At 39.3% G+C, this 15256-nt stretch overlaps 2 protein-coding genes across 2 annotated transcripts; both read right to left on the bottom strand.

Moving 5' to 3' along the window:
* Positions 1-3319: 3319 nt before the first annotated feature.
* Positions 3320-4246, bottom strand: LOC120731310 (putative gustatory receptor clone PTE01). The gene has a single exon (XM_040028287.1). The coding sequence runs from the start codon at positions 4244-4246 to the stop codon at positions 3320-3322; it is 927 nt and encodes a 308-aa protein (XP_039884221.1).
* Positions 4247-8120: 3874 nt separating this feature from the next.
* On the bottom strand, positions 8121-9390 carry LOC120731308 (putative gustatory receptor clone PTE01). Its single transcript, XM_040028286.1, has one exon. It carries the CDS (start codon positions 9294-9296, stop codon positions 8364-8366), a length of 933 nt encoding a protein of 310 aa, XP_039884220.1. The 5' UTR covers positions 9297-9390; the 3' UTR covers positions 8121-8363.
* Between the last annotated feature and the right edge of the window lie 5866 nt (positions 9391-15256).

Genomic DNA, 15256 nt, shown 5'->3' with positions numbered 1-15256 from the left:
ACCACCATGAACAAAACCCCAAGACAAGTAAACTCATTCACTTGGGATAGTGTCTCATACATAATGGAGACCAGGTACGTCACCTATTCCCACCTGTGAACCACAGTCTAAGAGGCTCTCATGCATTCCTTCCAGTTTATGCTGGGCAGAGTACCACTAACACTGGAGCTGGAAGTCAACAAAAACAACATCATCATCTGCAATAAGAAGAGATGAAATCCTGAGTGGAAGCCTTCTACCATTTGACTGGCACTAGAAATACTGTTCAAAATTCTGAAAAAAAATGCCACAAAAATTCAGCAAAAAAAATGTTGGCTATGCCAACTCCAAACTACACTGATCAAACATCATTGAGAGGAAAAGAGCTGGTACAGTATTTTAGGACCAGAAAGAAACTGACATTGTTTGTCCTGAATATAAGGTTAAACTAACAGACGGCCTCTTATCACCAGTATTCTGGCAAAGACCTTTTCAGTGATGCCAAGTGTGATTCCTCCTAGAGTTGGACCACACCCTGCGGTCTACCTATATAGTATATCTATATCCACAATGTTTCCAAAAATATTTGCTTGTCTGCCTTCACACATATATGAACTTGAGTGACATCCCATTCTTACTAAATTGGGTTTAATATTATGTCAGCCCACCTTCTGCAGCTATAACAGCTTCAACGGAGGCTTTCCACAGGGCTTAGGAGCAGATTTATGGGAATTTTTAACCCTTCTTCCAAAAGCACATTTCTGAGGTAAAACACTGATGTTGGACAAGAAGACCTGGCTCGCAATGTCTGGTCTAATTCATCCCAAAGGTATTCTATCGACTTGAGTTCAGCTGACTGAAGTCCGCATGAACTTTGGAGGTCTGTAGCAACTGACTCATGATGATTCAATGATCCCATTGTGGGGTTTTACATGGTCTATTACATTGTGAGTTCCCTTTTTTTCCAACTGTTTCTGCTTTGTTATGATATCCTTAACAGCTAATTTTAGAATATTTAGTAGCGACAAAATGTCACAACTGGACCTTTTGCACATCCTATCAAGGTACTATGCTGGAATTCAGCTCCCAAGAGTGACCCATTCTTTCACAAATGTTTCTAGAAGCAGTCTGCATGCCTTTGTGCTTGATTTTATACACCTGCGGCCATGGAAGTGATTGGACCACATGAATCCAAAGATTTGGAATTATATATATATGTGTGTGTGTGTGTGTGTGTGTGTGTGTGTGTGTGTGTGTAGAAAGACAGGTAGATAGATGCATAGATAGCTGTTTTCAAAAATACATATACATCTTCATAAATTCATTTATGTATCCTCATATTTAAATTATTTCTAATTATTTCCATATAAACATGTATTAAAATCTCTTAAAAAATATATAACTTTAAGGACAGTATGATAACCAGAAATATGGTTTGCTGCCTCTTGGTAATGGGATAGAGGGTTAAGCTGTGAAATGAGCTCACTGGTTTGATTTATACAATCCATTAATCCATCAATACCTTTAATGTCATGCATTGTTTTGTCAGTGCAGAATAATACTCTTAGCATTCCGCTGAAAGCTGATCATCCTACACCCTAAAAACTAAAACTGACATTTACTTAAAATTTTTGAGGCAACACTTTTACACTTAAAAATCTGTTCAATATACTTGATCAATTGAATAACTAAAGCTTAAACATATTAAGTCGAAATGAGTAATTGTAGTTGTTACACAAACATGAAAAAATTGAGTAAAGAACACTGACATGCTTGGTCAATGTAACTGAAATATAGATGGTCGGTTAATTCAAAATTTTGTTCCATTTACTTAATATTGTAAACTGAACGTAATCAAAATTGCACTTAATATTAAATATGGTAAATGGCCTGTATTTGTATAGCCCTTTACTTAGTCCCTATGGACCCCAAAGCGCTTTACACTACTTTTAGTCATCCTGAATGTGTGTGTGAATCATTCAGTCATTCAAACACTGGTGATGGCAAGCTACATTGCAGCCACAGCCACCCTGGGGCGCACTGACAGAGGCTGCCGAACACTGGTGCCACCAGGCCCTCTGACCACCACCAGTAGGCAGTAGACGACCGAGACTGTTTTGAGCCACTGGTAGTCTAAGTCTAAAAACCAAACAAACTAATATGTAGTTGTGTGTTTCATAATACATGTATGAAAAATGACCACATGTTAAACATTTTTCCAAATGAAAGTTTAATTTTCATAAACATGGCAATAACTCGAAATAAACAAGCACTAAAAAGACAAGAGCCTTTCCCCTTTTAGCTCAAAGCCTTACATGCTTGAAGGATAAATGGCAAACCAGGACAGCAAACACAAAAGCTCAGAGTATTTAAAAAAACAAAATGAACAGAACAAAAGGCTCATGGTACTCAATTACTCTACGTTATTGTGTTTTACTTAAACTTTTCAGTTGTAGTTGCTGACAATAAATAATATTGATTTGAATAATTAATGATTTTAGCACAGGATACTGATGAGTATAGATACCTATTTGTCAAATATTTTGATTCAATTTTAAACAAAAATATTAAGTTCATGCAAAGAAGGTATTCTGTGAACCGCATACTGAATGTTTTGTCTGAGATAAATGTAAATGAATACCTTAATTTAACACAAACACATACGTTAACATTTTAGACATTTATTTCAACTTATCAAACTCAAATAATTACTAAAAGGATATTCATAGATTTCATCAGGCTCATCTAACTTATATTTATAGTGATATTTACTAAGCCTCTGAATTACTTTTTAGAGTGTAGGAGTAACAAAGAAAATAGATGTTGAAATGCTGCTATTGCAAAACAAATTTTAAAAATGCAATAATTACAATATAAACTGCGTAAATGACATGATATGATGTGAGCAGATTTTATTTTCTTTACATTTTAAATTTATCAGATGATTGCTGAATATTACTTTCCCACAGAGCAGAGATGCTCTAAAACAGCGGTCCCCAACCTTCTTTGCGCCACGGACCGGTTTATGCCCGCCAATATTTTCACGGACCGGCCTTTAAGGTGTCGCGGATAAATACAACTAAATAAAACTAGTACCGGTACCAAAAAAAAGAAGATTTATTCATAACACACGTGAAAAGACCCAGGAAAACCGAGTTAACGATAAAAACGATAACAAAATAACGCTGAAAACCGATAAAAACCCTGAAAACCATACATTTCACACCTGAGCCTCAACTCTCGCGGCCCGGTACCAAATGACTCATGGACCGGTACCGGTCCGTGGCCCGGGGGTTGGGGACCGCTGCTCTAAAAGAGCCTTTTTGGTGAACAAAGTGATTTATTTCTTTTTAAAAACAAACCTTTTACATGATTGCCTTATCTTTGGCAAATTAAATCCATACAAAAACGGGGTCAGCATCGGCTGACAAATGAAAAGATATATAGATAAAATGATATTGACTTCATGTGGTAACTGAGCAACAATAACGCTGGAATCAATAGACTGAAAGATGCATCCGACAAACAGGTTTGACACTGAGACGAGCTGAGGGGTGCAAGTAGTCACGGCTTTCTGCTTGTTTTCTCTGGATGTTTTTCGACAAATTGCCAAAATCTTCACATAAGAGACTGAAATAAGATTGAATGGTATGAAAATACTCACAAAGACAAAGAATATGTCAGATATAAAGCTGTGGAATGAAAGTGAACATGAACGTCGAATTAGTAATTGGTGGTCACAATACACATTTTCAATATTATTTCCACAAAACTTCAAACTGAAGACGAATGAGAATGATAGTATTACACTCAGGAATGAATATATCCACACAAGCAGAATCAATAAAAACACCCTCTTTGTGTTCATAATGACATTATAGCGTAATGGATGACAGATTGAGATATATCTGTCATAAGACATGGCTGCTAAACTACAAAACTCAGCAGGTGCACTTGTGTACATAAAACACATCTGTAGAAAACACCACGGCACAGTCACTTCATGGCTGTCTGAAAACATCTGTGAGAGCAAAAGCGGATACAGTGATGTGCTGATGTTTATCTCGTTCACACATAAATTACAAAGCAGTATATACATTGGCTCATGTAGCTGTCTGTCCACACGTATGACCAAAATAAGGACTGTGTTGGCCACACATATAGAGAGGTACCAGAACAATATTATTACAAAATACAGGTATTTTAACTCCCCAACATTTCCATAAGCAGACAACACAAATGACACAATCTCACTGGAGTTTTCCATTTTCTGCATATCATATATTAAGCAAGATAGATCTGTATTAATCTTATGTATAATCCTTTTAGAAATGAAAAAAAGAGTACCTGAGCAAATTTTATGATCTTTGCTTTAGGGTCTGTTTTACAAATACATGTTACCACATCATGACATATTCCTTTTCAGCAGCTGTTCCACCTGTGTTGAAATGTGCACATTAAAAATCAAAAACACCAAACAGTTTAAAACTTAAATGTATAGATTCATCAGCTTTCAATAACACATAACATTATACTGCTGCTTCCCTCCCAGCTAAAAGCCTCTGTTAACATTTATATCTGCGGCACACAGGAGAAGAAATGAAGTGGGTGGGGCTGAATTCGATAGTCATGGTTAGAGAGGTCATTATTTCCTTTGAAAACATCAAGGGCTGCTGCTCTTCTGACGTCACTTTGCTCTGCGCATGATGCAACCTTTGGGCAAACCTTGGACTTTTGGGCGGTGCTGTCAATTTTGTTGGCTCTCTGTCATAGAGTATCACTTCCTGTTCCTGTTACAATACACAGTGGTGTTTTTTGTGTAGCCAATTTAATTAAAAACTAATAGATAGCCTGTAATTTCATGGTGTAATATTACGTGCTTCATCGAAAGCACATGCTCTGTTATTTTCACAGTATTCATTTACTGTGGCTTTAGGGATTTGCTAGCTTAGCATAGTTTGTAGCCAACTTGCTAGCAGTATGGCCTCCTCACCTGTCCCTCCTGCACCTTTCTGCTCATTTGTCTCAGATGTTTTGTTACTCCTCAGCCTCCTTTAGTATTAACAATATTTGTAATAAACATAGCCTGTTTGCGGCCCCTCAGGCCAGGATCACGGGCTTCACACTCTCGAAAAACCCATAGCTAGCCAGACAGTGCAGATGAAGGTAGTGTAGCCAACGTAAAATTATAATTCACTACAGTAGTAATGACACCTGGTTACAGCAGTTGGATATCACCTAAATTAATATTGAATCGATGTGTAACTTTGCAAAACAATGTTGGATTCCAGCATTTTCTGCCCCCCCAATCGGAGCAGGAGCAACATGTTTAGTTGTATGTTCTCCTTAAATTGCTGGCTACCTGAGTGATGTCCAAACAATGACTGTCAGCAGCTAACCAGAGTTGGGACAAGGAAGCAGAGTTGACATCAAGTGGATGACATCAAGCTGTGTGCCAAAAGTGAACGAGACATCGATTCACTGATCCACACCACCATGATATACAGCAATGACATCGGAATTCCATAGAGGACAATATTTTAAAACATCTATTTATACTCATATGTGTTTAATATAATATTTTGTTTGCAAGTGTAACAGGTGTATTAAAAAATAATTTATATTTCACCAAAGATCCATCCTGCAGTGTTATCTTGCTTTGTATACAGTGGGGCAAAAAAGTATTTAGTCAGCCACCGATTGTGCAAGTTCCCCCACTTAAAATGATGACAGAGGTCAGTAATTTGCACCAGAGGTACACTTCAACTGTGAGAGACAGAATGTGAAAAAAAAATCCATGAATCCACATGGTAGGATTTGTAAAGAATTTATTCGTAAATTAGGGTGGAAAATAAGTATTTGGTCACCTCAAACAAGGAACATCTCTGGCTCTCACAGACCTGTAACGTCTTCTGTAAGAAGCTTTTCTGTCCCCCACTCGTTACCTGTATGAATGGCACCTGTTTGAACTCATCATCTGTATAAAAGACACCTGTCCACAGCCTCAAACAGTCAGACTCCAAACTCCGCCATGGCCAAGACCAAAGAGCTTTCGAAGGACACCAGGAAAAGTATTGTAGACCTGCACCAGACTGGGAAGAGTGAATCTACAATAGGCAAGCAGCTTGGTGTGAAAAAATCAACTGTGGGAGCAATCATCAGAAAATGGAAGACATACAAGACCACTGATAATCTCCCTCGATCTGGGGCTCCACGCAAGCTCTCATCCCGTGGGGTCAAAATGATCATGAGAACGGTGAGCAAAGATCCCAGAACCACACGGGGGGACCTGGTGAATGACCTGCAGAGAGCTGGGACCAAAGTAACAAAGGTCACCATCAGTAACACACTACAACGGCAGGGAATCAAATCCCGCAGTGCCAGACGTGTTCTGCTGCTGAAGCCAGTGCATGTCCAGGCCCGGCTGAAGTTTGCCAGAGAGCACATGGATGATACAGCAGAGGATTGGGAGAATGTCATGTGGTCAGATGAAACCAAAGTAGAACTTTTTGGTATAAATTCAACTCGTCGTGTTTGGAGGAAGAAGAATACTGAGTTGCATCCCAAGAACACCATACCTACTGTGAAGCATGGGGGTGGAAACATCATGCTATGGGGCTGTTTTTCTGCCAAGGGAACAGGACGACTGATCCGTGTTAAGGACAGAATGAATGGGGCCATGTATCGTGAGATTTTGAGCCAAAACCTCCTTCCATCAGTGAGAACTTTGAAGATGAAACGAGGCTGGGTCTTCCAACATGACAATGATCCAAAACACACTGCCCGGGCAACAAAGGAGTGGCTCCGTAAGAAGCATTTGAAAGTCCTGGAGTGGCCTAGCCAGTCTCCAGACCTCAACCCCATAGAAAATCTGTGGCGGGAGTTGAAAGTCCGTGTTGCTCAGCGACAGCCCCAAAACATCACCGCTCTCGAGAAGATCTGCATGGAGGAATGGGCCAAAATACCAGCTACTGTGTGTGCAAACCTGGTAAAGACCTATAGTAAACGTTTGACCTCTGTTATTGCCAACAAAGGTTATGTTACAAAGTATTGAGTTGTATTTTTGTTATTGACCAAATACTTATTTTCCACCCTAATTTACGAATAAATTCTTTACAAATCCTACCATGTGGATTCATGGATTTTTTTTTTTTCACATTCTGTCTCTCACAGTTGAAGTGTACCTCTGGTGCAAATTACTGACCTCTGTCATCATTTTAGGTGGGGGAACTTGCACAATCGGTGGCTGACTAAATACTTTTTTGCCCCACTGTATGTGTTGTATTGGTTATGTATATGTGTTTATTTATATATGTTTATTTTATGTATTTATATTTTGGGAGCTTTTATTTTGTTTGTGTGACCTTTGACTTCCCACGAAGTCACTTCCTGTAGCTGCGCGCTATTTTCCTCAGTCGCCTAGAGGCCCCACTGAGGAGAGGTGAGTGTACGCTAGTGTTCTCAGTTACAGAGCGAATAAACACAGTTAAAGTAACTAAAAGTAATTCAAACACTGCTCGTTCCCTTTGTGCATTTTGTCTCATAGTTCTGTTTGATGTTTTAGTGTGAATTATTGTTTCTCTGTCGAGTACAGCACTTTATTGTAACATGCTAGTTAGCATGTCTCAGATGAGAGCATAGGAGCATGCACGTGGCTTCTCATGTGGGATCCGCTATCCTTCTCTCTCCTTGAAGGTGTTTCATGCAGAAGTCCAGTAAAGTGAAGTTGCTGTACTGTTTGTTTTTATTTTAAACAGTTCTGGGAGAATAAATCCACCCAGCTGGCAAAGTGAGAGCTGACTCCTCTGGTCATTCGCACAACACAACGCAGAGAACTAACGGCAATAAGAGTTTAAGGCCAGACCGGCTACACAAGAATAATAACATTTGCTTTCACTGAAAAAATAGATAATCTCACTAGAAAAGAGGATATTACATGTTAAAAGTTGATAAAAAAAAATCAAAATGAAACAATAGATCATGTTAATGCAAATACATGAAGTCAGCAGGCTTTATTTTCTTCATGCCATGTCCACAAACAATAAGATAATTGCTGAATGTTATTCTACCACACAGGAAAGATATTGAACAAGGAGATGTATTTTCTGGTAAACAGAAGTCCTTTACATGATTACCTTTTCTAAATTTTCTAAATAAATTCTCATTTTAACAAACCCATTGTATGAATACCCATAAATGTTTTGTTTGCAAGAATAGTACCATTAACATTTCACCAAAGGAGTTAAGAGGAAATTTGAGTCTGTAAAGAGCTTTTGCTGTATGTATCAATAAATGAATAAAATATGTCTATGAGATGATTGCTAAATATCACTCTCCCACAGAGTAGAGGTTCTCTAAAACAGTCTCTTGCTAAATAAAGGGATTTATTTTCTTTTAAAAAGTAGCCTTTTAAATGAGTGCCTTATCTTTGGCAAATTAAATCCATACAGGAACGGGGTGAGCATTGGTTGACAAATGAGGATATACATAGGTAAAATTATACGGACCTCGTCCGGTACCCGAGCTATTAAAAACCTAAAGTCAATAGAGTGAAAAATGCAGCCAACAAACAGGTTGGACACAGAGACAATCTGAGGAGTGCAAGTAGTCACAGCTTTCTGCTTGTTTTCTGTGGATGTTTTTCGACAAACTGCCAAAATCTTAAAGTAAGAGACTGAAATGAGAGTGAATGGGATGAAAATACTCACAATGGCAAAGAATATCTCAGATATATAGCTCTGGGTTGAAACTGAACATGAAAGTCTTATCATTAATTGGTGGTCACAATAAACATTGTCAACAATATTTCTACAAAACTTCAAACTAAAGATGAAAGAAAATGAGAGTATAAAACTAACAAGCGAAAAAATCCACACAAGCAGAATCAATAAAAACACTCTCTTTGTATTCATAATGACATTATAGCATAATGGATGACAAATTGAGATATATCTGTCATATGCCATGGCTGCTAAACCCCAAAACTCAGCAGGTGCACTTATGTACATAAAACACATCTGCAGAAAACACCACGGCACGGTCACCTCATGGCTGTCTGAAAACATCTGTGAGAGCAAAAGAGGATACAGTGATGTGCTGCTGTTTATTTCATTCACACATAAACTGCAAAGCAGTATATACATTGGCTCATGTAGCCTTCTGTCCACTTGTATGACCACAATAACAACTGTGTTGGCAACACATATAGAGAGGTACCAGAACAACATTATGACAAAATACATATATTTTAAAGCTCCAATATTTGCATAAGCAGCCAGCACAAATGACACAACTTCAATCTCACTTGAATTTCCCATTTTCTGCTGAACATAAGATAGTGAACAAGATATATCTGTAAAAAATGATCAATAGTACTTTTAGATATTAGAGTACGAGATCCCAGTGGCTGAGCAAAGTTTCTATTATATCAATTAAATACTGATTTGAAAATAAATGTTGTGTCAGTATAACATATTCCTTGTCAGCAGATGTGATACCTGTGATAAAATGTGCACTCAAAGCAATCAAAGAACAATTTTATACTTTACAAAGTTCAAGATTCTAGGCTAGAGATTCATTTGAACTGAAGAACACGTGACATTGTACTCATTATACTCCCTCCAGCTGAATGAGGAAAAAGCTAACATTTATAGACTAAATGGAATGGGTGGGTCTGAACTTCAGGACCAAGGTCAGGGAGAATGGCATTCTTTCATTTGTCCAACATTTATGATGTTCTTTTAGTTTAAAAAAATTCTTATAAAATTCTAACATCAAAACATGGTTTTCATTAGTTACTACAAGTGTTCAAAACTGCAGAGAAGATAACTTAAATAACTTGTGTGAATGTTAAAGGAAATTCAAAATTTTCTCTACAATCCCATCTCATCAGCTGAACAGTCTACCACCACAACTACGTTTGGTTGAATGATTCTCTTTAAACAAGTCTTCTGTTGATTTTTTTTTTTAAAATCTTAAAACTTTCATTTACATTTAACCTTTTGTATTATCTATATATACTATTTTGGTGCCTAATGCTTTGTTTATTTTAGCCTTTGTGTATAGTACTGTGTGACTGCTTGTCTATGAAAAGGGCTTATTAAATAAACCGTAGTTAACACTTAGGAGCTGTCTTGCATACTGGAAAGTACACCTCTCTTTCTCCTTTCTCCTGCTTTCGGCATATTCAAATTTGCTCTACACTCTATAGCCTGAACAGACTCTTTTTTTTTAACTCCTTCCATAGAAGTTAAAGGCCTGGCTTCTACATGGGGAAGCAGGGGTTGAGAAGTGTTGTGGTGTGATGAATGTGCAGCTGGCAGCTTGTGAGCTGCAGCTGTGGTAAATAAAATGGCTCAAAATAAGGATCTCTGGACCTGCCGTGTCTCTACCACACCACAGTGGTGTCGAAACCCAGGACGCGGCACAGTGTGTCCATGCCAGAGCCAGGAAAGGGGGAAGCTGGCTGAGCTGGTGGCCGAACTGGTGGCCACCCAGCGCGAGCATTGGGAAGAGCTGCGGGACCAGACCGAGCGTCACCTGGAGAGAATGGTGAACCTGACAATGCTGCTCCAAGCCTGGTCAACAACGCTGCCGCCACCCCCACTAGTGTATCCTGACTGTGGGGAAGTGACGGAGGAGCCGCGTGGGGCAACTCGGCAGCCGGAGGAGGGGGGACAGCTGGGTGAGGTGCTGCTCCAGTCGGGAACGGTGGAGGAGCTGCTCCAGCCAAAGGTAGATGAGGTGTGAGAGGGTCCTTGCCTGCTGGAGGTGGAGGAGCTGCTCCAGCAGGAGATTAAGGAGGTGCACAAGGGTTCGCTGGAGCCGGGAGCGGTGGAGGAACTGTGTGGGGAGACGAAGGTCCCCGTGCAAGTGGAGCCTGCTCAATATGGGTCTGAGGTCAAGGCGCGAGCTGTTCTGGAGCGACGGCTGACGGCCCAGCCGCCTTTGAGCAGGGGCTGCAGGGTTGTACCGGCTCGCCAGGTGGCCGGCCTCCAGACCAGCATCACCGCCGGCGCTGGAGGCATGGCCGGCCTCCAGACCAGCATCGCCACCACCACTGGAGGTGTGGTCCTGTCGCTGGGTTGGAAGCTGGTTGGGGGGACGCACCTGCATGGCATCCGCAATCATGGTTGCTGTGTTTAAAAACAAGGGGAAGCAGGGGTTGAGAAGTGTTGTGGTGTGATGAATGTGCACCCGGCAGTTTGGTAGCTGCAGCCACAGTAAATAAAATGGCTCAAAATAATGATCTCTGAACCCGCCGTGTGGTCTCTATCACACCACAGTGTGTTTACTATGATGCTACCTTCAGAGGCGCAGACTGCCTGCCATCAGCAATACTGGATCCTCTTATCCATCCATCCATCCATCCATTTTTTTCCGCTTATCTGGGGCCGGGTTGGGCAGCAGCCCAAGCAGAGAAGCCCAGACCTCCCTCTCCCCAGCCACCTCCTCCAGCTTATCTGGGGGGAACACCAAGGCGTTGCCAGGCCAGCTGAGAGATATAATCTCTACAGCGTGTCCTGGGTCTGTCCCGGGGCCTCCTCCCGGTGGGACATGCCCGGAAAACCTCGCCTGGGAGGCGCCCAGGAGGCATCATTGTCAGATGCCTGAACCACCTCAACTGGCTCCTTTCGATGTGGAGGAGCAGCGGCTCTACGCTGAACCCCTCCCAGATGGCCGAACTTCTCACCCTATCTCTAAGGGAGAGGCCAGCCACCCTTCGGTGGAAGCCCATTTCTGCTGTTTGTATTCGCGATCTTGTTCTTTCGGTCACTACCCACAGCTTGTGACCATAGATGAGGGTAGGGGCGTAGATCGACCGGTAAATTGAGAGCTTCGCTTTTACACTCAGGTCTCTCTTCACCACAACAGACCGGTACCGTGTCTGCATCGCTGCAGCTTCCGCACCAATCGTCTGTCGATCTCTCGCTCCCTTCTCCCATCACTTGTGAACAACTCCAAACTACACTGATCAAATATCATTGAGAGGAAAAGAGCTGGTACAGTATTTTAGGAACAGAAAGAAAATGACATTGTTTGTCCTGAATATAAGGTTAAACTAACAGACGGCCTCTTATCACCAGTATTCTGGCAAAGACCTTTTCAGTGATGCCAAGTGTGATTCCTCCTAGAGTTGGACCACACCCTGCGGTCTACCTATATAGTATATCTATGTCCACAATGTTTCCAAAAATATTTGCTTGTCTGCCTTCACACATATATGAACTTGAGTGACATCCCATTCTTACTATATTGGGTTTAATATTATGTCAGCCCACCTTCTGCAGCTATAACAGCTTCAACAGAGGCTTTCCACAGGGCTTAGGAGCAGGTTTATGGGAATTTTTAACCCTTCTTCCAAAAGCACATTTCTGAGGTAAAACACTGATGTTGGACAAGAAGACCTGGCTCGCAATGTCTGGTCTAATTCATCCCAAAGGTATTCTATCGACTTGAGTTCAGTTGACTGAAGTCCGCATGAACTTTGGAGGTCTGTAGCAACTGACTCATGATGATTCAATGATCCCACTGTGTGGTTTTACATGGTCTATTACATTGTGAGTTCCCTTTATTTCCAACTGTTTCTGCTTTGTTATGATATCGTTAACAGCTAATTCAGAATATTTAGTAGCGACAAAATGTCACAACTGGACCTTTTGCACATCCTATCAAGGTACTATGCTGGAATTCAGCTCCCAAGAGTGACCCATTCTTTCACAAATGTTTCTAGAAGCAGTCTGCATGCCTTTGTGCTTGATTTTATACACCTGCGGCCATGGAAGTGATTGGACCACATGAATCCAAAGATTTGGAATTATATATATGTGTGTGTGTGTGTGTGTGTGTGTGTGTGTGTGTGTGTGTGTGTGTGTGTGTGTGTGTGTGTGTGTAGAAAGACAGGTAGGTAGATACATAGATAGCTGTTTTCAAAAATACATATACATCTTCATAAATTCATTTATGTATCCTCATATTTAAATTATTTCTAATTATTTCCATATAAACATGTATTAAAATCTCTTAAAAAATATATAACTTTAAGGACAGTATGATAACCAGAAATATGGTTTGCTGCCTCTTGGTAATGGGATAGAGGGTTAAGCTGTGAAATGAGCTCACTGGTTTGATTTATACAATCCATTAATCCATCAATACCTTTAGTGTCATGCATTGTTTTGTCAGTGCAGAATAATACTCTTAGCATTCCGCTGAAAGCTGATCATCCTACACCCTAAAAACTAAAACTGACATTTACTTAAAATTTTTGAGGCAACACTTTTACACTTAAAAATCTGTTCAATATACTTGATCAATTGAATAACTAAAGCTTAAACATATTAAGTCGAAATGAGTAATTGTAGGTGTTACACAAACATGAAAAAATTGAGTAAAGAACACTGACATGCTTGGTCAATGTAACTGAAATATAGATGGTCAGTTAATTCAAAATTTTGTTCCATTTACTTAATATTGTAAACTGAATGTAATCAAAATTGTACTTAATATTAAATATGGTAAATGGCCTGTATTTGTATAGCCCTTTACTTAGTCCCATATGGACCCCAAAGCGCTTTACACTACTTTTAGTCATCCTGAATGTGTGTGTGAATCATTCAGTCATTCAAACACTGGTGATGGCAAGCTACATTGCAGCCACAGCCACCCTGGGGCTCACTGACAGAGGCTGCCGAACACTGGTGCCACCAGGCCCTCTGACCACCACCAGTAGGCAGTAGGTGACCGAGACTGTTTTGAGCCACTGGTAGTCTAAGTCTAAAAACCAAACAAACTAATATGTAGTTGTGTGTTTCATAATACATGTATGAAAAATGACCACATGTTAAACATTTTTCCAAATGAAAGTTTAATTTTCATAAACATGGCAATAACTCGAAATAAACAAGCACTAAAAAGACAAGAGCCTTTCCCCTTTTAGCTCAAAGCCTTACATGCTTGAAGGATAAATGGCAAACCAGGACAGCAAACACAAAAGCTCAGAGTATTTAAAAAACAAAATGAACAGAACAATGTAAAAGGCTCATGGTACTCAATTACTCTACGTTATTGTGTTTTACTTAAACTTTTCAGTTGTAGTTGCTGACAATAAATAATATTGATTTGAATAATTAATGATTTTAGTACAGGATACTGATGAGTATAGATACCTATTTGTCAAATATTTTGAATTTTAATTTTAAACAAAAATATTAAGTTCATGCAAAGAAGGTATTCTGTGAACTGCATACTGAATGTTTTGTCTGAGATAAATGTAAATGAATACCTTAATTTAACACAAACACATACGTTAACATTTTAGACATTTATTTCAACTTATCAAACTCAAATAATTACTAAAAGGATATTCATAGATTTCATCAGGCTCATCTAACTTATATTTATAGTGATATTTACTAAGCCTCTGAATTACTTTTTAGAGTGTAGGAGTAACAAAGAAAATAGATGTTGAAATGCTTGCCATTGCAAAACAAATTTTAAAAATGCAATAATTACAATATAAACTGCATAAATGACATGATATGATGTGAGCAGATTTTATTTTCTTTACATTTTAAATCTATCAGATGATTGGTGAATATTACTTTCCCACAGAGCAGAGATGCTCTAAAAGAGCCTTTTTGGTGAACAAAGTGATTTATTTCTTTTTAAAAACAAACCTTTTACATGATTGCCTTATCTTTGGCAAATTAAATCCATACAAAAACGGGGTCAGCATCGGCTGACAAATGAAAAGATATATAGATAAAATGATATTGACTTCATGTGGTAACTGAGCAACAATAACGCTGGAATCAATTGACTGAAAGATGCATCCGACAAACAGGTTTGACACAGAGATGATCTGAGGGGTGCAAGTAGTCACAGCTTTCTGCTTGTTTTCTGTGGATGTTTTTCAAGAAATTTAAGGAGTGATGTCCAAAAAATGACTTTTAGCAGCTAACCAGAGTTGGGACAAGGAAGCAGAGTTGACATCAAGTGGATGACATCAAGCTGTGTGCCAAAAGTGAACGAGACATCGATTCACTGATCCACACCACCATGATATACAGCAATGACATCGGAATTCCATAGAGGACAATATTTTAAAACATCTATTTATACTCATATGTGTTTAATATAATATTTTGTTTACAATAATAATAACATTTGCTTTCACTGAAAAAAGATAATCTCACTAGAAAAGAGGATATTACATGTTAAAAGTTGATAAAAAAAAAATCAAAATGAAACAATAGATCGTGTTAATGCAAATATA

This window comes from Simochromis diagramma, unplaced genomic scaffold (assembly GCF_900408965.1).
Source record: "Simochromis diagramma unplaced genomic scaffold, fSimDia1.1 OVJJ01000343.1, whole genome shotgun sequence".
Taxonomy (NCBI): Eukaryota; Metazoa; Chordata; class Actinopteri; order Cichliformes; family Cichlidae; genus Simochromis; species Simochromis diagramma.
The sequence above is the reverse complement of the archived record's forward strand: the minus strand, read 5'-3'. Positions and strand labels throughout refer to the sequence as shown.